The 24,959-nt window shown below is 35.5% G+C and overlaps 1 protein-coding gene across 1 annotated transcript in view; it reads right to left on the reverse strand.

Moving 5' to 3' along the window:
* AADACL2 (arylacetamide deacetylase like 2) overlaps positions 1 to 24,959 on the reverse strand; it is a 38,629-nt gene that overhangs the window by 11,081 nt on the left and 2,589 nt on the right. Inside the window, exons 2-4 of the mRNA XM_069475352.1 lie at positions 24,315 to 24,537; positions 8,296 to 8,365; positions 6,303 to 6,474 (exon numbers count right to left, since the gene is read on the reverse strand). Of these exons, the coding sequence (XP_069331453.1) occupies positions 6,303 to 6,474; positions 8,296 to 8,365; positions 24,315 to 24,537 (465 nt within the window). The remainder of the gene's footprint in view (positions 1 to 6,302; positions 6,475 to 8,295; positions 8,366 to 24,314; positions 24,538 to 24,959) is intronic.

Consider the following 24,959-nt stretch of genomic DNA (forward strand, 5'->3'; position numbering starts at 1 on the left):
GCTATAATTAAATTTTAAAAATATTTGTTCCTCTAAAGATTAAGTCACTATGTCCACAAAAGTTTCCTTAACTATAGTGATCATCCAGATCATTGTGACCACCAAGCCACATTAGTGATTTTAGGATACATAGTGATGTTGCCAGAAAATCTCCTAATCATAAGTGAAAGATATTCATTACTTTTCAATAATGGGAATATAATTGAAAAATGGGCAAAGTCCAGGGAAAAAATATAAAATATTTTTTCTCCTAATCCATGATAAAATATTTTATAATATGAATTAAAAACTATGAATCATTTTTTGATATACATAAAAGAAAAATAAATCTCATATTTCCTCTTGAAGTCTTTTCAGGGTACAAAAAAGTATTGCCTCTCAGTGTTGAATTCTTATTGACATTGAGTTTTTTACTATAATCTGTAACATAATATCAATCACAGGATCATAAGATATTGGAAAAATAAGCTTGATAATAATTATGATATAAATATTACTTCTGATGGCCCAGAATAAATCCAGTGCAGGAAATAAAACTTTCTGATGAAAACTTAACTTACGTAGAAAGTTAAGCAGTCCATGAAGAACAAATAACTTAAAGTATATTCATAAAAATAAATAAAAAGGGTAAAGAAGATCGTCTGTTTAAATGCTAACTAAGCATACTGAGTTCTGATGCAGTATTTTTAGCTATAACAATCTCTGCGAAAAGATAGATCAGAAAGTTTAAATTTGCACTGTCCTATAGGTTTTACTGAGATTCACATCTTTTTTTTTTTTTTTTTTTGGTGCCTGTGTTAATATTTAGTATTGTGCTGCAGGAAAGCTAAAAGATAGGGTTTTCAAATCTTCATAAGTCTCTATGGCTACATCTAATCATTATTTCAATTATGCTTTCCTCACTTGAAAAGCCAAGTAAATATTACAAATGTGTAAGCAGGAATTACAGGTGTGGCAGGTGTTGCTAAATCATTATTAAGTGTTGGACAGCTTTCAGAATCCACAAAACTGGTTTCAGATAAAATTTATGATAGGACTTCTATACAACTTTGCATAGGAATTATTATAATGATCTCTAAACAGGCAGAGCATTATCTAATTTTCACTCGTCATCTCACTCTCCACCCGACTCCAGCAAAATCTTTTCAATAAGTGACATAAAATTTCAAATTAATAGAATATTAGTTCAGGTTGGAACAGTTGTCAGAAATCAATAAGTCTAGTGGTTAGCAAACATTCTCTTTGGCTATGAGATTCTCTTATTTTTCCCCTAAAAAAATTTACTTAAAACTCTAAACATGAAGGGAATTAAAGTGGAACAGTTGGGTTGAACGGAGGCGCAGGGTGTAAAACCAAGGGTGAGGCTTTGCTATCACTGCCATTTTGGTTCCATAATAGGGCTTTGTGTGTGTGTATGTGTGCGTGTGTGTGATGTTGCAGATTAATATATACATATAGGCATATGTGTGTATATGTACTCACACATAGGTATATATACATATATTTGCATGTATATGTATATATACCTATATGTAAATATGTATAAATATGTATTTAAACTTCCTCTAAGTACTCTAACCCTGAATGTTTTATTTTAATACTTAAGAAGAAAAAAATTTTTTAAAAATAAATAAATGGAGAGGTACCTGGCATAATATTTTGCTTCAAGTTTTTACATCTAAAGTCATATTTTTAAAAGTACATAGAAGTATTTCTCAAAAAGAAGTCTAAAGAAGACTAAAGTTTCATCATGCTTTTTTCTATAGAAAGTTAAAGTAAGTTGACATAACAAGTAAAAATCAGGAAAAACACAGCACTCTTTAAAAATTTCAAGGCCATGAACAACAAAGAAAGGCTAGCAAACTATCCTTTATAAACATAAATGCACAGGTGTAGAAAGTTATGAACACAGATTCATAGATGAACTTATCAACCTAGATGTGTAGGTGGAGAAAGTTAACATAATGAGTAAATAGCAGCAAAAACAAAAAAGCACTGTTCAAAATGTCAAGGTCATGAAAGGCAAGGATAGGCTGGGAAACTGTCCCTTATGAACACAGATTCAAAAATTCTAGCAAACCAAATTCAACAACATATTAAAAGGATCATGCACCATGACCAAGTGGGATGCAAGGACACTTTGATATATGCAAATCAATCAATGTGATACATCATATTATCAGAATGAAGGATAAAAATCACATGATCATCTCAAAGATACAGAAAAAGCACTTGACAAAATTTAGTATCTTTTCATTATAAATGCAACAAATTAGGTACAAAGGAATGCACCTCAACATAATAAAGGCCATATAGACAAACTCATAGCCAACAACATACTCAATGGTCAAAAGCTGAAAGCTTTTCCTCCAAGATCAGGAAGAAGACCAGGATGCCCATTCTCACCACATCTACTCAATAAAGCACTGGAAGACCTAATCAGATCAATTATTTAAGAAACAGAAATAAAATGTATCCAAATTAGAAAGGAAGAAGTAAAACGGTTTGTGCTTGCAGATTACATGATTTTATATTAATGTATAGAAAACCCTAGGAACTCTACCAAAAACCTGTTAGAACAAGTAAAAAATTCAGTACAGTTGCAGGATCCAAAATCAACAAACAAAAATTATTTGCATTTCTATACACTAACAGCTAACTATCTGAAAAGGAAATTAAGAAAACAATCCCATTTCAATAGCATCAAAATTAAATAAATAAGTAAAATACTTAGGAAAAATTTAAGGAGGTGAAAGATCTGTACACACAAAACTATAAAATATTGAGAGAAATTAAAGAAGATATAAATACGTGGAAAGATGACCTTTGTTCATGGATTTGAAGAATTGATAGTGTTAAAATGTCCATACTACCCAAAGTGATCCCTTTGAGTATTCAATGCAATCCCTATCAAAATTCCAATCAATAATATTTTTTATAGAAATAGAGAAAACAATCCTAAAATTTACATAAACCACAAAAGACTTGGAATAGCCAACACCACCTTGAGTAAAAAGAACATAGCTGAAAGCATCACAGTAGCCAATCTCAAAATATACCACAAAGCTATAATAATTAAAACAGTATGGTACTGGCTTAAAAACAGACATATAGACCAAAGACACAGCATAGAGAGTCAAGAAATAAATGGTTGTCTTGGTTCATTTGGTGCTGCTATAACAGAATACCTGAGACAGGGTAATTTATAAAGAAAAGACTGTTTAGTTCATAGTTCTGGTAGCTGGAAAGTTCAAGATTGGGCATCTACATCCAGTAAGGGCCTCTGACTACTTCAATCCATGGAGGAAAGTGGAAAGGGAGGCTGTGGGTACAAAGAGATCACTTCATGAGAAAGGAAGCAAGAGAGAGAAACCAAGGAAGTCAGCCTCTTTATAACAACCCACTATCTCAGGAACTAACCAATCCTCTTGAGTGAAACAACATTTTCACTCTCTCACTCCTTCTGGAAGACATTAATGTATTCATGAAGGATCCATCCTCATGACCCAAACACCTCTTACTAGGCCCCACCCCCCAACACTGTCACATTGAGGACCAAATTTCAATATGAGTTTTGTCAGGAACAAAGCAAACCATAACAGTGGTCAATTGAACTTTGACAAAGGTGCCAAGAAGACACAAGGAGAAAAGATAATCTCTTCAATAAATGATGTTGGGAAAACTGCATATCCACATGCAAAAGAATGAAATTGGACCCTAATCTTATTCTATATACAAAAATCAACTCAAAATGATGGATCAAAGATTTAAAACTTAAGGAAAACCATAAAGCTACTGAAAGAAAACTTAGGGGAAAATGTCTTGATATTGGTCTTGGCAATGATATTTTTGGGTATGACCCCAAAAGTACAAGCAACAAAAATAGACAAATGGGATTGCATCAAACTGAAAAGCTGCTGCACAGAAAAGGAAACAATCAACAAACACAGTGGAGAGAAAATGGGAGAAAATATTTACCAACCATGCATCTTATAAGCGGTTAATATCCAAAATGTATAAAGAACTAAATAGCAAGGAAATAAATAACTCAATTAAAAAATGGGCAATGGGCTTGAGTTGACATTTCTCAAAAGAAGACATACAAATGGTCAACAGTACATGAAAAAGTGCTCAACAGAGATATCACCTCACAGATCTGTTAAAATATCAAAAAAGACAAATGATAACAAGTATTGGTAAGAATGTAGGGAAAAGGGACACTTATGCACTGTTGGTGGGAATGTAAATTGATCCAGCCATTATGGAAAACAGTATTTTTTGAGTTTCCTCAAAGATTTAAAAAAAACTGAACTACCATATGATGCAATAATACCACTTTTAAGTGGATATCCAAAGACAACAAAATCAGTAATGTGAAGAGATAACTGCACACGCATGTTCGTTGCAGCATTATTCACAATAGCCAAGATATGAAATCAACCTAAGTGCCTGTCAATGGACAAATGGATAAAGAGAATGCGGTGTGTATGTGCATCTATATGCATAGATACCACACACACAATGGAGTATTCTGGAGTCTTTAAAAAGAAGGAAATCCTGTCATTTGTATGACAACATATGATGAATCTGGAGGTCATTATGCTAAGTGAAATAAGTCAGGCACAAAAGGACAAATACTGCATAATCTCACTTATTTGTGGAATCCGGGAAAGTCAAACTCATAGAAGCAGAGAGTAGAATGGTGGTTGTCAGGGGCTAGGGGTGTAGTTGCAAGGTGACAGGGGTGAGTGGGGAGATGTTGGTCAAAGGGTACAAAGTTTCAACTATGCAGGATGAATAAGTTCTGGAGATCTAATGTACAGCATGGTGACTATAGTTAATCATACTTCATTGTATACTTGAAATTTGCTAAGAGTGTAAATCTTAAATGTTCTCACCACACACAATATAATGGATCTATGTGAGGTGATGGATATGTTAAGTAGCTTGTTTGTGATAATCATTTCACAATGCATATGTATCCCAAACCATCATGTTGTATATATTAAATATATATTAATATAATCTTTTATTTCTCAATTATATCACAATAAAAATTTCAAAAAGAGAAAAAAAGAAAATAGAGGAGTTTGAAAGTTTCTCAAATTATTTAATGAAGCTAGTATAACCCTTCTATCGAGACTTGACAGAGTTGTAAAAAACAGATTTTTAATAAACTAACAAATCAAAACCAGCACTATATAAAAATTTTAATTCATCATGACTAAGTGAGGCTCATGCCTAGGATGTAAGAATAATTTAACATTTGAAAGTCCATTGGCATAATTTACCACATTAAAAGAATAAGGAAGAAAAATCACATAATCATCTGAATAGATGCATTAAGATACATTTGGCAAATTCAATACTAGTTTATATGAAAACTATCAGCAAATTAGGAATAGAAATTACTTCCTCAATCTGACAAAAGCTAACTATGAAAAGCCTCCAATTAACATCAGATTTGTTGATGAAAACTGAATAATTTCCTCCTCAGATCCAAAGCCAGACAGTTATATTAAATATTGTACCGGAGGCCCTAGCCAGTGCACTAATAAAGAAAAGGGGGGAAAAGGCATAGAATTAGAAAGGAAGAATTAAAACTGTTTCTAGTTGTTGAATATATGCTTGTTAAGAAAAATCCTGGGAAACTTAAAAAAAAACCTACTAAAATTGTAAGTGAATTTATTGAGTATATAATCATAAAAGGCCAATATAAAAATCAATTGTATTTCTACATATTATCAATAAACATTTGAAAAATATTATTTTATGTGAAATTTTTACAAAATAACTCAGGAATAAATTTGAGAAAAGATGTGCATGATTTCTACACTGAAAATGGGAACATATTGCTAAGAAACTTGACAGGACCTAATTAAATATGAGATACGCCACATATACTAATTGGAAGTCTCAATATTATTAAGATGTCAATTCTCCCCAAATCTGTAGATTCAATGCAATCCTAATCAAAATCCAGTTAACCATTCTTTTAAAAAATTGAGAAGATATTTTAACATTTTAATGGTAAAAATACGGAATACTAGAAACAATTTTTTAAAAGGAAGAATAAAGTCAAACTTGGTGTAGTATTGGCACAAGTATAGGTATATACATCAATAGATCAGAAGAATACAGAAATAGTAACATTAAGGTCACATGATTGTTTACTCAAGTGCCCCAGGAATTCAAAGTGAAAGAATGGTTTTCTCAAAAAATGATACTGGAAGAACTGAATATCTACGGGGAAAAATAAGCCTCAACCTCTACCTCCCACCATAAAGACATATATAATGTACCTGTTGAGTCACTGCTGCTACAAAAGCACTCCCAGAACTGTCTCCTGCAATACAGATTCGGGTGGGATCCACTCCATATTTTGTAAGAATTTTATCTTGAAGAAAAAACTTGACTGCAGTAAGGACATCTTCAAACGGAACAGGAAATTTGTGCTTAGGAGCTTTTCTATAGCTTTAAGAAAGAACAATAAAGCATTTATGGTTGTATCTGCCCAACCAGCTCTCAAATACCAAATAGATTCAATTTCACACCAGGCCTATTGTTCAATCTTCTAAAAACCAAGCCTGAGTTTTCTATTAACTCTTGATTAAAATGAAAATCAGTGTAATGTTTTTTTCACTCTTGTACCTAAGATCCACGGATGGCATTGTGTTTGAGGAGTCAGGGAAGTGTGATGAACTCTCTCAGGATTGGAAGCAAAGATTTTAGCCCAGCTGTATTTTGGATTGGAGAGTCTCTATAGGTTATATCATATTTTCAATGTAATTGGTGATGCAAACATTTTTAAACACCCTTGTTTAAAAAGCACCATAAATTTTTGAAGGCAGCAGATCTAAAAGCATATTCTAGGCAAGTGTCCTATTTTTTTCAAGATCTAGATCAAAATTCTGCAAGCTGGAAATGCATATGCTTCATCATGGATAATGCCCAGCAGTTGATTCTAGATAAAAATTTTGAAATATAAATAAAATTTAAATATGCTATGGAGCTTGTCTATTTCTGGTAAATTCATTTGTAAGGAAAATTATCACATCATTATATTAATGGTTGTAAACAGATTTTTCCCCAATACATGCAGACCAGTAAAACAGAAAAATACCTCCAGTAGCCTGTTCTCAAACTTTTTCTTTTTGATCTTCCAAATGGTAAAATTTGCAAAAATCTATACTTAATATTAAATGTTGGTGAAAAGGCTCTTAGAATTTTATTACAAACTATCTAGAAAATTCTAAATAATAGGTATATATCAAAAAGATGTTGGTATCTTTACTTAGAATGAGAAGATTTATACTTTTTTGGGAAAAGAACAACACAAATTCTAAGGATTAGATAGATTATATAAACCAGGCACAAGCTTATATCATTATATTAAGAAAGATTTAAAATAATAATATTTATATTACATCAAAAGCTATGATGATGAAAAGAAGACTATCCTAATATTATAAATTAGAAATATCCCTAAAAACAGGAAGTTCTTTGAGATACTGTCAGTAAGCATGACTATAATAACAAATACTCTCCCTGGATGATCAGATCTTCACTTTTCTCTCTAAACTTCTATAGCTTCCTAGGGAAAAAAAAAAAAAAAAAAAAAGCTATGTCAAGTCCTGTAGGGATTATTGAATTACAAGTCTCTATTTCTTGTTATTATGGACTAGGGAAAAAGTGAAGAAAAAAAAATTTCTCCCTATGGTTGATGAATTTCAGAATGCATCCTGGATTTCAGTAATCCAGAGTATTGCATACCCATGTAAGTAAGAAAATACTGAACACATCTAAGACATTCTTGTACGTTTTGGCAAAATCCAGAGTATAAGATAACTTTTCCTGAGAGTGGCTTAAAATTCTCAACTGGTCCCAAACTTTACCACCTATATCACTCCAAACAAAAATTATTCTGAAATTAAACTTTTCTTACCTGTTCAAATACAACCCAATATCCCAAATGTATAATGGTTAGTTTACTTCCTTGTCCAGCTATGTTACTTAGGACACGAGTAAGGCCTTATAAGGCCTGAGTTTTGTGTGTCTAGACCAACAGTGTTTCAAACAATTCTCATCCTGGCCTGTAACTCAGATATTCCTACAATAACGTGAAAATAATGGAACACTGAACCCCTTTGAGGAGCAGTCTATGTTACAATGGTGACAAGTAGAATATATTCATTTTTAAAATTATATTTGAAGCATAGCTGACTTGATTTGTAAGTCAAACATCTATGTAGTAAAGGCAAAAATCATTGTAGTCAAAGAAAATCACTCTCTTACTCCACGGTTACAACAACAGCATCAAGTTTCTTTGCAGTCCATCTGTTCAGGTAGTCAAAAACTCTGTTCTCTGAAATGAAGAAATAAATATCAGGATAATCCCCATAATTAAAAAGCAACAAAAACTATTACAGCTACAAATGTGGAATGAACTGTGGTTTGTGAATATCACACAGGAACTGTTATTTCCCACACCATTTCCATGTAGAGTGTCCTGAACTCCACATGACACACTCTGGCCATCTCAGTCTCTTCAGTCATTCTCTCCAGAGGCAGAAGGATCACTTTGCCAATTGGTATTTTGGGGAAGAGAAACTAGGCTCAGTCCATTCTAATTTTCTCTTGCCATCTCCTGTCTATATACAATGATCCTTACAAGGTCCTTTTGTGTCCTGGTGCATTCTACTCTCCTGTGATCCTCCAGGCAGCAAGGATCATAGGGAGGAGGTATGTGATTAGTCAGTAGGGCCACCCACTATGGCTAGGCTAATCTAACTCAAGAGTGACAGAGAAATACCTAAATATGCATTCACCAAAGCCTTCATTAAAAATAAGGGTAATGTTTTGGCTTTCATTTACTTGAATTCTGTGTTTAATTTTTCAATTGGTTCAGAAGTCAGGAGAGAAAGAAAGTAATAGTATGTATTGACTCTAAAACAATGCTTAATATAATATAATAATGTGATCCCTCAAAATCACTATTTTCTTTGAATATGCTACATGATAAAGTGGTCCAATAATATTGGCATTAAGACAGAGTCTAAGGAGAAGCAAGAGATTTTGAGACAGCCTCTGGCAAGTCAGTGTGCAAGCTTAGATGTACATGTGAATTTTGACATGCTTTGCACACAATCCATAGCCTCTTCCCCAATAAACATACATACACACACGCACATCCCACATCTTTCCCCAAGTATCCACAAATCAGATTCACCAGTGGCCTGGCCAAAACACCTTGGCAAATTCTGTGACATTTACTACTGCTCTATTTACCAAAAGATCCTAGAAATTCAGAGAATTCTAGAATTGTGATCAAATTCCAAACTTTTCTAAGGCTTCTCTTGCACATTAACAGAATTTAAAATCAAAAACTATTTAAAGGAGGGTAGAAAAATGGCGGAGTAAAAGTGAGCTCCTGGATTCCTGCTCCCAGAGAAAGAGGTGTAGATCTCAGTCTGCTACACGTGAGTGGATTGCTCCCCTACAAGAACAATGTTGTGAATCAGCAGAGAAACAGCATGGGACACACAAAACAGGGGGGGAAAAGGTGAATGGGAGATAGGATTGTGAAATCTGGAGAGTGCGAGACAAACAACAGAGAACAGAGCATGGGACGGCTGTGCCAGCCTGGCCAGCGAGTGCAGTGGGATCTGACCCAAAGGAGAACGTCCTGCTTCCCCACCGACTTCCACACCCACTCAGACAGGGATCTGCCTGAAGTCAGTGCAAAATCACAGCAGGAAATGGGCTTTGTGGAGAGGATGATAGCGGGAAGCATCTTGAACTCCCCAGAGCTCTGTGCCAGGACTGCACTGGACAGAGGAGGGACTGGCCTGAGCTACCACTGGAGGGAGTTAGGAGACAGGCAGCTCATCTCTGGCAGTCAGTGGGTCCAGATCAATGGAGGTGGACACTAAGAGGGGGACTCTAACCTGGAAAGTGCTGTAGGTGAATAGGTCAGCTTAGGGTAAGTCAGAAAGAGGAAGAACTCCTGCTGGACAGGCGTGAGATTGTAGGAGGGTGACATAAAAGAGACAGTGGGGCATCCTGATGACTCAGCTCCCCAATCCAGCACCTGCCAACTCCTGAACAGTCACCCCCAGTGCCAGCACTCTGTGGGCAGGGGTGGCAATATTGGGGGTCCACAACCCAGACACTGCAGTATGCTATGGTGTTGGGCAGCTGCCTTCCCCCAGCCCAGAGACTCTCACAACAAGCTCCACCCTTACACGACCTATAGTCAACTAGCCAGACTTTTGATGGGTGAATTTTGCATACTTCCACAGTCATGGGAGGCTAACATCTGTGGGATTTATAGGTTCTGGGGCACTAGGCAGACTGGGGCACCACCCCATTTCCATAGTCAGCAACTTTCATGCACAAAGCAGTAGGCTCCACACCTCGAGGTAGGGAGAGACAAGAAAAGCCACTTTCCCTCTGCGACTAGCGTGAATCCATGGTGTCTTGGCACAGATCGATAGTTGACAGCCCAGTGACTTTCTCATCAGACAGGTTTAGGTCATCCAGGAAGATTATAACTCTGGGGCTGGATTTCCACCTCCGGTCAGCTGCCAACAGTGGGGTCCATGGTCAGGGAAGAAAAATCCTGGCATGAGGTCACAATTGGCTCACCAAGTAACCCCTCCCATCAGGAGCACTTCCCAACTGTGGAAGAAGAATCCTGAACAACATATTAGCGGCTCCCCCAGCAGCAGATCAAGCAATGGTAGAAGCGCACACATCTAGGCTGGTAGGCAGCAGCTGCAATCTGGCTTGCTCCTAAACAGCACTTACTGGAGCAGAGCCTAAACAAGGCGTGTTGTTTTCCAAATGAAAACCAAAAGGTGGGAAACAACAGCTGATTCAGATGGGAAAGAGTCAGTGAAAGAATTCTGGAAGTATGAAGAATCAAATGGAAAGCACACCTGCAAAGGGGAATGCCAGCTCTCTAGCAATGGACATTAATCAAATTCAGAACACTAAAATGACAGAAGAATTTTGAACATGGATTGTAAGAAAACTCAATGATATGCAAGAAAAAATGGATAACCAACACAAACAAACTACAAAAAAATCCAGGACTTGGAAGAAAAATTCACGAAAGAAACTGAAATATTAAAGAAAAATCAAACTGAACTCCTGGAAATGAAGAATTTCTTCAAGGAATTACAAAGCACTGTGGAAAGTCTCAAGAACAGGGAAGATCAAACAGAAGAAAGAATCTCAGAGATTGAAGATAACACCTTTCAATTAAATAAGTCAGTCACAGAGATAGGCCAGAGAAATAAGAGAAAAGAGCAAAGCCTACAAGAAATGTGGGATTATGTGAAGAAATCTAATATGAGAATCATAGGCATACCTGGGGGTGAAGAAAAAAATACACAAGGGTTGGATAAGCTATTTGAGAATATAATGGAGGAAAATTACTCAGGCCTTGCTAAAAATCTAGATATACAGGTACAAGAAGCTCAAAGGACTCCTGGGAGATTCATTGCAAACAGGAAGACACCATGACACACAGTCATCAGACTGACCAAAATATCAGTTATAGAGGCCCTCCTATGAGCTGTAAGGCAAAAGAAGCAGGTAACATACAAAGGAAAACCCATCAGAATAACGGCAGACTTCTCAACTGAAACGTTACAAGCAAGAAGAGACTGGGAGCACATTCTCACTCTTCTCAAACAGAATAATGCCCAGCCTAGAATCTTGTACCCTGAAAAACTAAGTTTTGTATACAAAGGGGAAATAAAGACATTATCAGATAAGCAAAGACTGAGGGAATTCACCAAGACAAGACCAGCCCTCCAAGAAATGATCACAACAGTGTTACACATAGATCAACACAATAAACACTCACTAATGTAAAATCACTCAAAAGCTAAAGGTAAAAGGCCAGATACCACAATGGCTCAAGAGAGAAAACAAAGCAACAAAGTTAAACTCAAAGAATGAACAGAAATTTGCCCCACCTATCAGTTCTCTCAATAAATGTGAATGACTTGAACTGCCCGCTAAAGAGACATAGGCTGGCTGAATGAATCAATACACACAAGCCAAGTATCTGCTGTCTTCAGGAAACACATCTAACCTGAAAGGATGCATTCAGACTCAAGATGAAGGGGTGTAAAACAATATTTCAAGCAAACAGAAGCAAAAAGAAGGCTGGTATGGTGGTTTTGATTTCACATAACTTAGTCTTTAAATCAGTAAAAGTAATGAAAGACAAAGACGGTCACTATATAATGGTAAAGGGTACAGTTCAACAAGAAGCCTTAGCAATTCTAAATATTTATGCACTCAACTTAGGTGCACCCAGATTCATAAAGCAAATCCTACTTGATCTAAACAAAATGATAAACAGCAATACCATAATAGCTGGAGACTTCAACACCCCTCTGACAGCACAGGACACATCCTCCAAGCAGAAAATTAGCAAAGAAACAATGGACTCAAACAGAACTCTAAAACAAATGGGCCTGACTGACATTTACAGAACATTCTACTCAAAAACCACTGAATATACATTTTTCTCATCAGCTCATGGGACATTCTCTAAGATTGACCATATCCTAAGTCACAAAGCATGTCTCAAAAAATTTAAAAAAATTGAAATTATACCATGCATCTTCTCATACCACAGTGGAATAAAATTAGAATCAACCCTAACAGAAATTCTCATCTCTACACAAAGTCATGGAAACTAAACAACCTTCTGCTGAATGATTATTTCATAAATGAGGAAATCAAGATCAAAATCAAAAGATTCTTTGAAGCAAATGACAAAGGAAACACAAGCTATCAAAATCTGTGGGACACAGCTAAAGCAGTCCTGAGAGGAAAATTTATTTCCATAAATGCCTACATCCAAAAGACAGAAAGATCACAAATAGACAATCTAATGAATCATTTCAAAGAACAGGAAAAGGATTAACAGACCAACCCCAAACCCAGCAGAAGAAGTAAAATGAATAAGATCAAAGCAGATCTAAATGAAATTGACAACAAAAAATACAGAAGATTAATAAAACAAAAAGTTGGTTCTTTTTAAAAATAAACAAAATCGACACACTTTTGGCTAGATTAATGAGAAGCAGAAAACAAAGAACTCTAATAAGCTTCATCAGGAATGAAAAAGGAGAAATTACAACTAATATCACAGAGATACAAAATATCATCTATGAATACTATAAAAACCTTTATGCACATAAACTGGAAAATGTGGAGGAAATGGACAAATTCTTAGAAACACACAACCTCCCTAGGCTCAATCAGGAAGAAATAGAATTCCTGAATAGACTAATAGTAACTACTGAAATTGAAACAGCAACAAAAAACCTTCCTAAAAAGAAAAGTCCCAGACCAGATGGTTTCACACCCAAATTTTACCAGACTTACAAAGAAGTAATGGTGCCTATCCTGCAGAAACTATTCCACCACATTGAGAAGGAAGGAATCCTCTCCAACACATTTTATGAAGCCAACATAACCCTGATACAAAAACCAGGAAAGGACGTAACAAGAAAAGAAAATTACAGACCAATATTGCTTGTGGATATAGATGCAAAAATTCTCAACAAAATCCTAGCAAACCGAATTCAGGTGCTTATCAAAATAATTCATCACGACCAAGTGGGCTTCATCCCAGAGATGCAGGTATGGTTCAACAAATGCAAATCTATAAATGTAATTCACCACATAAATAGAAGCAATAACAAACACCATATGATCCTCTCAATAGACGTAGTAAAAGCATTCAACAAAATTCAACACCCTTTCATTTTAAGAACGCTTAACAAAATAGACACAAATGGGGCTTACCTAAAAATGATACAAGCCATATATGACAAACCCACAGCCAACATCATACTGAATGGGGAAAAATTGAAAGCATTCCCACTGAGAACTGAAACCAGACAAAGTGGACCTAGATCACTGCTTCCTTTCAACATAGTGCTGGAAGTCCTAGCCAGAGCAATCAGATAAGAGAAAGAAATCAAGGGCATCCAAATGGGGGCAAAAGAGGTCAAACTATCTCTCTTTGCTAATGATATGATCTTATATCTAGAAAACCCCAAAGATTCTGCCATGAGACTACTGGAATTGATAAACAAATTCAGCAAAGTCTCGGGTTACAAAATTAATGTACAGAAATCAGTAGCATTCCTATACACCAACCACAGTCAAACTGAGAACGAAATCAAAGACTCAATACCCTTTACAATAGCAACAAAGAAAATAAAGTACCTAGGAATATATTTAACTAAGGAGGTAAAAGACCTCTACAGGGAGAACTATGAAGCACTGAGGAAGAAAATAACAAAGGACATAAAGAGGTGGAAAACTATACCATGCTTGTGGGTCGGCAGAATCAACATTGTGAAAATGTCTATACTACCCAAAGTGATCTACAGATTCAATGCAATCCCTATTAAAATACCAACATCATTTTTCTCAGATATAGAAAAATAATTTTATGCTTGGTATGGAACCAGAGAAGACCCCGCATGGAAAAAGCAATCTTAGGCAAAAAGAAAAAAATGGGTGTCATCAATTTACCCAACTTCAAACTATACTACAAGGGTATAGTAACTAAAACAGCATGGTACTGGCATAGGAACAGGGACATAGACCAATGGAACAGAATTGAGAACCCAGATATAAAACCATCCTCATATAGCCATCTAATCTTTGACAAAGCAGACAAAAACATACACTAGGGAAAAGAATCCTTATTCAATAAATGGTGGTGGGAAAACTGGATAGCCAAATGTAGAACACTGAAACAGGATCCGCACCTTTCACCTCTCACAAAAATCAACTCATGGTGGATAACAGACTTAAATCTAAGGTGTGAAACTGTAAGAATTCTAGAAGAAAACATTGTAAATACTCTTCTAGACATTGGCCTAGGCAAAGAATTTATGAAGAAGACCCCAAAGGCAATCATAGCAACAACAAAAATAAATAAATGGGATCTGATCAAATTAAAAAGCTTCTGCACAGCCAAAGAAACTACCACAAGAGCAAACAGACAACCTACAGAATGGGAGAAAATATTTGCATGTTATACATCCGATAAAGGGCTGATAACTAGAATCTATTTAGAACTCAGGAAAATCAGCAAGAAAAAAATCAAACAACCCTATCAAAAAGTGGGCAAAGAACATGAACAGAAACTTTTCAAAATAAGACAGAATAATGGCCAGAAACATATGAAAAAATGCTCAACATCTCTAATCACTAGGGAAATGCAAATCAAAACCACAATGAGATACCACTTATCCCCAGTGAGAATGGCCTTTATCAAAAAGTCCCAAAACAATAAATGTTGACATTGATGCGGAGAGATAGCAACACTCATACACTGCTGGTGGGACTGCAAACTAGTACAACCTCTGTGGAAAGCAATATGGAGATACCTCAAAGAGATACAAGTAGATCTACCATTTGATCCAGCAATCCCATTACTTGGCATCTACCCAAAAAAACAAAAGATATTCTATAAAAACGACATCTGCACTCTAATGTTTATAGCAGCACAATTCACTATTGCAAAGATGTGGAAACAACCCAAGTGCACATCAATACATAAGTGGATTAATAAAATGTGGTATATGTATACCATGGAGTATTACTCAGCTATAAGAAATAATGGGGATATAGAATCTCTTATGTTCTCCTTGATAGAGCTGGAACCCATTCTACTAAGTGAAGTATCCCAAGAATAGAAAAATAAGCACCACATGTACTCACCATCAAATTGGTTTTAACTGATCAACACCTAAATACACATATAGGAAAACATTCATCGGGTGTCGGATGTTGGGCAGATGTGGGTGGGGAGGGGATGGGTGTATACATACATAATGAGTGTGATGAGCACCGTTTAGGGGGCGGACATGCTTGAAGCTCTGACTCGGGTGGGGCTAGGGCAATATATGTAACCTAAAGATTTGTACCCCCATAATATGCTGAAAGAAAAAAGAAAAAAAAACCTTTAAAATAAGGTAAAAAATAGAAAACAAAAGGCATACTCAAAACTGTGTCTGTGGCTGGAATCAATTTTCAGGTTTCCAGTGTTTGATCCTGAATTAAAGGGATTATTAAACAAAATGGAAGCATGAAGAATTCTGTGGAAAGTACAGAAAGTTTGAAAGTACAGAATGAACCCTGAGGAAGAAGCAACTCTCCTTAGATGTTCTTTGCAAAAGTAGGTCATAAATAAAGACAATATTCCTAGACAGATGAAAAACACCTCAATTAGTGAAATAATAAAATCACTTGCCTAGAGGCCTTAAATTCAGTCTGTTTGGGATTATTTGAATGGAACCTTTTCTAGTGTGTCTTCTTTGCAATACTGGAATCACCTGATATTTTTGTTAAAATGCATATTGTAGACTGTAGACGTCTTTCCAGATTTACAGAATCAAATATTTTTGGTTGGGTACAGAAATCTGAATTTTTAAAAAAAGTACCTCTAATGAATTTTAATACAAAGTAATTATTGAGAATTATATCATTATATCACTGGACTCACAGCCACCAAGGACACTTGTTTAGTCAAAGACTGAGTCCCTCTTAGAATTACAGGTACCTTGGGACTGAAACCAAGAGACCTGTGTTTACAACAAGTTTAACTAGGTGACATTAATTTGTGTTCAGATGAATGGAGGATACATTTTATAGCATTATACTCTTCAATTTCATTTCTAAATTTTCTTGGATGCTCATTTTTACTAATAAAATTAGTGATTTGAAAGTAAAAAAAAAAGAAAAAAAAAACAAAAAAAAACCCCACCTCATTTAAAATACTGAATGAGGCCGGGCATGGTGGCTCATGTTTGTAATCCTAGCACTCTGGGAGGCCGAGGCGGGTGGATCACTCAAGGTCAGGAGTTCGAGACCAGCCTGAGCAAGAGCGAGACCTTTTCTCTACTGAAAATAGAAAGAAATTATCTGGCCAACTAAAATATATATAGAAAAAATAGCAGGGCATGGTGGCACATGCCTGTAGTCCCAGCTGCTCGGGAGGCTGAGGCAGTAGGATCGCTTGAGCCCAGGAGTTTGAGGTTGCTGTGAGCTAGGCTGACGCCACGGCACTCACTCTAGCCCGGGCAAAAAAGCGAGACTCTGTCTCAAAAAAATAAATAAATAAAGTAAAATAAAATACTGAATATATAATAAGCTGGAAAACAGAAAAGTAAATAACCTAATCTTTTAGGTAGAAAAAATAATGGTTAAAGACTGAGTTGATAATTTGCAAGAAAAGGCAATGCACAATACGTAGATGAAGACCAAAATGCACAAGATATAAGAACCCTCTGACATTCACCTTTAAAGCCTTTCAATGATATTTTTCAAAACTGTGTTTTCATTATCTCCCAATACTTTTCTACTTATTTCACAACCAAAGTCAAATTAAGTTTTTGTCGCCTATTCTTATCAAACTGTCTCCACACATAAAATATTTGCTGATATAATTTGTCTGCTCATGGTATTCTCTATCCTGCCCATTTATTGAATTTATAGTATTTGTAGAACCCATGTCAAAGCAAGAAGATATTAGGATAAATTTTGAAAAACAAGGGCCACAGAAGTATATAAAAAGTCTACTATAGCAACATTTCTCTATATTCTTAGTTCTCAAAGCAACTTTGGCATGTTTTAGAGAAGAGAAAAAGAGAAAGCTCAGGAAAGCAAGGAAAGAAAATTATAATTTGCAAATACTGTAAGATAATTAGAATACTTATTTTTTATTGTTCAAAAAATAGAAAGTATCTAAAAGTTCTTTCTACTTTATATAAGTTTTGGGAGATCTAAACACAAATAACATGGAAATATAAAATCAAGATATAGAAAAAAGACACATCTGGAGTTCAACTGAGCAGAATGTTGGAATGTTGTATCCTAAATAATAATTCTCACATTTTTAGGAATTATAGATCACAGTCATTGCCCATGTCAGTAAAAAGCATATCAATCTAATCATAAGGAATATTTCCTAGTATTTTTCAGGTGAACTGATATCTTCCTATCTGGGGGCATTTCTCTTGTGCTTGCTGAAATCTGAGGTGGTATGTATATGAACACTTGGATATTTCATAAACCATAAAAAAACTTTAATGGAATTAATGCATCTCCTTGGAGAGAAATGAGGACAATTTGGTATTTAATTCATCTTATCAAGGAAGCACACATTATTCTGAACATACTAATACTTGATACAAATTAAATTATAGAGGAAATCTAATTTACTGAAAACATTAAGGAGGTGAAAAATACATTTAAAAAAGTACTAGAACATTTTGAATAATAATCCCTTTAGAAATTATCAGAAGTCCCTTTCAGTCATTCTTTTTTAAAATTTTTCCAAAAAAAGTAAAATAATTGTTGAATATTCAATGTATGGAAAGTGCTTACAAAGGTGATACCACTTATTGGGGTGATGCTGAAACAAATATAAAACATAATTATGAAACAAAACAAGGACTGTGAACATCAGGTATATACAAGCTTCAAGGTACACACAGAAACATTGCTAAAGTCTTTTGAGCCAGTTGCTAAACTCTTTTAGAGTTTTTTGAAGACTACACATACATACACACACACACACACACACACACACACTGATATTTTACCTGAACATAAATAAAAGTGTGAGTAGTTTTCTTTGAGGTACAATAGGAAAAGCATAGTTGTAGAGAGAAATGAAAATGTATGAGGTGTTCAGGGAACTAAAAGCACTTTAGTATGGTTGAAATAAAATTACAAAGGGGAGCAATGGCAGAAACAAGAAAGTTAATAAGTGTAGAGGTTGGGAAATCTGAATGCTATGCTAAGGAATTTAGATTTATTTCATTAAATGGTGGCTGTCGGGCTGGGCACGGTGGCTCACACCTGTAATCCTAGCACTCTGGGAGGCCGAGGCAGGCAGATTGCTCGAGGTCAGGAGTTCGAGACCAGCCTGAGCAAGAGCGAGACCCCCATCTCTACTAAAAATAGAAAGAAACTATCTGGCCAACTAAAAATATATATAGAAAAAATTAGCTGGGCATGGTGGCGCATGCCTGTAGTCCCAGCTATTCGGGAGGCTGAGGCGGTAGGATCGCTTAAGCCCAGGAGTTTGAGGTTGCTGTGAGCTAGGCTGACGCCACGGCACTCACGCTAGCCCGGGCAACAGAGTGAGACTCTGTCTCAAAAAAAAAAAAAAAAAAAATGGTGGCTGTCACTGAAGAATTTGGAATAAAGAAATCATATGACCAGATTAGTGTGTTAGAAAGACCTAGGGCACTAAATGTAGAAGAGAAAATACAGTTGAATAGGAAAGAGGCAGAGACATCAGAAAGGAACATCTACGAAAGACCATGAAGTACTAAATTGTGGCAATGAAGTCAAGATGCTGAGAAGTGGAATGAACAGGACATGATAATTGAATGTGGGGGCTGAGAGACAGTAAAGAACAGTAAATACTTGCTATTCACTTAGAGCATTTAGAAGGCTGAGCTGTTGGATTGAATGGACAGTGGGTTTTATTTGTTTGTTTCCTGAGGCTGTTTGGATGTAAGAAGAATTGTGTTTAGACATATCAAGTTTTAGCGATCTGTGATTTGTCCAGATGTATATGCCTAATAGAGAAGGAAACACATAATTGGGTATCAGTAGCATGTGGATAATTGGAGAAGATAAGGGATTGGGAGAGAGAAAATGTACTCAAAGGCCAAGGAGGGAATCTGAAGGACAAGAATATTTATGAAATTATGAAGAACAATATGTTAGAGAATATGTTGTTTGCTTGTTTTATATTTAAATGGGAGTTGAGAGATAAGAGAGAAAGAGAAACACTGAGAAAACAGTAAATAGGATAAGAAAGTTTAGAAGATATTTTGTTATAAAAACAAAGGGAGGAGCTGCAAATGTCAAGGAGGAGAAAAAAGTGGACTTTATCAAATGCAATACATTATAGAGCTTGAGTAATTCATTCAAGGTGGGAAACAAGGAAATAGGGAAGGACTAGAGCCTACTGAGGTGTATAAAAAAAAGTCTAAGAAAGAAAGGAAAATAAGTGACTAATCAAAAAAGGAATTCAGGGACAAGTGGGATTTTTTTTTTCCCTGATGACAGTGCCCATAAAACGTTTGGGAGGAATCATTTTAAAATTAAAACAAACAAACAAACTTTAAGACAGAGAATTGATGGAGATTAGTGATAAATTCAGCAAATTGGTTACGAGCCATATCATATCAAGCAAACGTAGAGAGACTAATTCTGTCAAAAGAGAAGATGTTTCTTCCTCTGAGAGTATTAGAAGGAAGTGAGCTAGGGATTGGTATGGTCAATAACAAATTTATAGAAGGGAAAGATCGAGGAAGGGATGAAGGACTCAAAATTTTGAGGGCACACAATCCCCCATATCCTCTATTTCCTCTGCAATAGTAATAAGCTTAATCTCTAGCTGACTGGGAGAGGCCAGGAGGCCTAGACTGATGCAGATTCACACTAGTCCTTGACAGAAATGAAAAGTAGAGAGGTGGCTAGATACATGTTATCAAGATTTCTGAGCCCCAGCAGGGGCACTGATTACCAGAAGCAATCTAGAGTAGAGTGGTACCCTGACCAGTAGCATCAGCAACAACTGGAAACTAATTTGAAATGCAAACTCCCAGGTCCTGCCATTGACTTATTGAATCAAAACTTTTGCAGGCAGGACTAACAAACTGTTTAACAAGCCCTCTAGATTATTTGAGCCTCTATAATTTGAGAAATGCTGTCTTGCGGCTTTATATTAGTTTATTAAGTATAGAATGTCCACTTTCCTTAAGTACTAAGTTTGACAGTTGGTATTTCTGACATTTCACTTTAACACTTCTTGTTGTTTTTTTGTTTTGTTTTGTTGTGAAGGTACATCCTTATTTTTCCAAATGCATGTTTGGCTTGTGATTATCTTTCAAATTTCTTTTTAGAGCAATTTTTGTGAAATCATAGAGAAGTCAAAAATTTGTGTTATTTTTGAATATGAGTTCCATCATGGAACCAATGTAGTACAGATAGCTTGAAATACCAATGAACTGTTTGGGAAGGATGTAGCTATTGAACGCACAGTATGTCAATGGTTTGAAAAGTTCCATTCTGGTGGTTTTAATCTTGAAATGAGCCATGTGGGTGACCTGAAACCAAAGTGGATAATGATGAGCCTAAATTTGTAGTGGAAGTGAATCCATCTCAGCCTATGCACAAATTAGCAGCAAGGTTTGACATAATTATTCCAACAATATTGGACCATTTGAAACAAATCAGCAAGGTAAGGAAGCTGGATAGATGGGTACCGCATGAATTAAATGAGCATCAGAAGAGAAATAGTCTCGAAGCTTGCCTTTTTTTGCTGTCACGACATAAGGACAAACCATTTCTATACCATATTGTTACGTGTAATGAAAAATGGATTCTTTTTGACAATAGCAAGTGTTTGGCACAATGGTTAGATAAAGATGAAGTGCTGAAACACAGGCCAAACCGAAAATTCATCAAAAAAAGCTAAAGTTTCCTGTTTGGTGGTCCAGTGCTGGTATTATCCACTACAGCTTCATGAAATCTGGTCAGTCAATTACAGCAATGTCTGCACAACCAATTGGACAAAATGATGAGGATCCTTGCGATTAAGCAGCAGAGATTGGTCAATAGAGACAGGCCAATCTTCTTGCAAGACCACATGTCACAAAAAAACAAGGCTGCTCAAACTACAGCAGCTGGACTTGGAAACTCTCTGTCATCCACCATATTCAGCAGACCTTGCATCACCTGACTACCACTTCTTCCAGGCTTTGAACCACTTCTTGAAAGGAAAAATATTCAATTCTCAACAAGCTGTGGGAAATGTCTTTCGTGATTTCATCACCAATCACTCTCCAGGCTTCTTAGCTGCTGGCATAAGCAAGCTACAGTTAACATGGCAAAACTGTGTCAATAGTTTAGGCACATACTTTGATTAATTGTACTTCCTCTTGTTTGAGATATAAGAAACTAAAGTTTTGATTCAAAATTGGACATTTCATATTTAATGACCTACTGGTAGTAGAAATCAACTTTCTTCCTTGTCGTAGTGTATGCTGTACAATTCACTTTCTCAGTTTCTTTCAAAATATTTTATAAGGAAAACAATCTTAATGAAGATTTCCTGAAAGATATACAGAACATCTGCTTTGTTGGAAATTGTAAGATTCACCTCTAAATCACATCCCCCAAAGAGAATCTTTAACTTTACTGCCTCGTATTACCTACGCCTAAAATTGCTTTTACTAATTATGTCTTGATGTTGCTCTATCAGGCTATATTTTTAAGTTATTTATACCATAAAAATCAATAGCTAATTGAGAGAATGAGTTTTTAAATGTTCATCACATAAAAGTCTTTTTCTATGGGCAAAGAGCCGAATTTCTCATCTCAGGATAGGAAATTATCTAGTTTTGTATTTTTTTTTTTTTTTTTACTTTATAGATTGTAAAAAGAATTTTAAAAACATGAGAGAGAGTCCTTATTTTCCTCTGGCTTTCTACTTTTGTCCTGTCATTTTTCTGGTCTTGGTACCTACCTTCCTTATTCTGTGAAATTTGAGTAGCTGATAAAACATATGGTTTGCAAGAACAATACTGATCTGATGGTTTTTAGGCTTATACCAATCAAACCAAGCAAGACTCACCCACCAAACATGAGTTTTCAGTAAGGTTAAATACTGCTGCCTAATCTAAAATTACAAGGTCATGTATTCAATGTTTTCCATCCTTTAAAAAAAAAAAAAAACACCTCATAATCTTTCTTCAGTTGAGGAGCCACTGTGTTCTTCAAATGCCCCCTGAGGCTAGTCAACTGAATAAATTCTTCAATCTCTACGTCGCCTAAATAGTTTTCTTTTAACAAGTCACCGTGAAATTTGTAATTGATTATATTTTTTCCATGTTAGTTATCAGAAACTAGAAAGCCAAAATTGCAGCCTGGGCATTTTGTCTACCAATCTGAGTATTTGTTCCTCATTAAATTTCCATGCTTATATTGTTTGCCTAATACTCATAAGTAATATCTGCTCACTATGTTGCATATACCTTTAAAAGTTTCTCAAACTATTTAGAACCAAACGAGGCTTAGAGAAAGACAGGGTGGGCCGGGCGCGGTGGCTCACGCCTGTAATCCTAGCTCTCTGGGAGGCCGAGGTGGGCGGATCGTTTGAGCTCAGGAGTTCGAGACCAGCCTGAGCAAGAGCGAGACCCCACCTCTAAAAATAGAAAGAAATTATATGGACAGCTAAAAATATATATAGAAAAAAAAAATTAGCCGGGCATGGTGGTGCATGCCTGTAGTCCCAGCTACTGGGAGGCTGAGACAGGAGGATCGCTTGAGCCCAGGAGTTTGAGGTTGCTGTGAGCTAGGCTGACGCCACGGCACTCACTCTAGCCTGGGCAACAGAGTGAGACTCTGTCTCAAAAAACAAAACAAAAAAAAAAAAAACAAACAAAAAAAAACAAAAAAAAAAAAAAGAAAGACAGGGTGAAAAAGAAAGATTCATTTATTATTTGTTGAACTTTTGTCAATTCTATTCATTTGCTTAGTTTTATTACTTTACTTAAATAGAACAGTAACTCTCCATATATACCAGCACCATTCTATGATGAAGTTTTCCAAAGTTTTAATAAAGGTAAATTTATTCTTGTTCTTGTTTTGAATCTGGTATATATGCCTCTTAGAATCATCACCAGATACAAGTAGGGAACTTGGACTTCATGGGAAAAGTTTATTATTACATAGTTCTATTTTGTGTTTTCTTTTTAAAGTAAAGACTAACAACTTCAGTCTAAGCGTTACCACTATTAATATTAATTATCAATCACAAATTTGATCTTGTAGCAATCAATAGCACCTCCTCTGATTTGCTACATAAAACATCTGTATCACTTCAGTGTTTCTGCTCCTGAATATATTCAGATCCCAAAGGAAAAAAGCTTTAGTAATTGATTTATTTATGCCCTATTTTCAATTGATATATGTGCATGCAATATGAAAGTCAAGAAGAATAAAATGTTTACCAACTCAAAACAAAACCAAAACTGAATTCAAAATCCCCGTATTATTTCCCAAAAGTATGTCTATGCCTATCTCTCTATTAGATATATAATATTTATATGTATACTTATACATATCCATATAAGTATACATATATAGATAAATGTAAGTATGTATAGTTATATAAAATAGTTCTTATGTGAAAAACATAGAGCCAGTCATACTTATCCCATATAAAATGGACTTACTGAAACTTCCAAAACAAAAAGCACCACCATGAACATAGATTACAGCTCGTCTTAGGCTTTCTGACTTTCTCTTTGGCAAGTACAAACGTACTGGAATGCCAATAAATGCCATATCAGTCACTGTGAGGTATTCATCTGAATGTGGTCCGGTATAATCCAGGCTCAATACTATGGAAAAAAGCTCCCCATATTTTATAATCCCCATCTTTTCAAAACACATGGCCTGTAAGAACAAAACAAAATAAACAAAACTAAACATTTGGATCTTTAAACAACAAATGCAAATAAAGAGAAAGTTTTAAAAAGCAAGAAAATATAAGCAAAATACACAAAAATAGTAGAAACTTTCTAAACAGTATTTCCAGATAATACTGTAAAGATCTTATTACATGACCTTGTTGCCTTTGAAAATCTCAAGTATTCTGTATTTTACATTAATAGCTCTCTCATTCAAAACTCATCAATAACTGGAAGTTTTTTATGCCTGCTATAATTATTTCTTATTTGTAAATTCATATCTGAAAAATTTCCAAGTCTTATAACCCCTCTTCTTTTTTTTTTGTAGGCATGCTGTCATATTTTCCTTTTTTTACTGTTCATTTTATCTAATCCAGAGTTTTAAATATCACCATGACCACACTGCTA

The sequence above is a fragment of the Eulemur rufifrons genome, chromosome 7 (genome assembly GCF_041146395.1).
Source record: "Eulemur rufifrons isolate Redbay chromosome 7, OSU_ERuf_1, whole genome shotgun sequence".
Taxonomy (NCBI): Eukaryota; Metazoa; Chordata; class Mammalia; order Primates; family Lemuridae; genus Eulemur; species Eulemur rufifrons.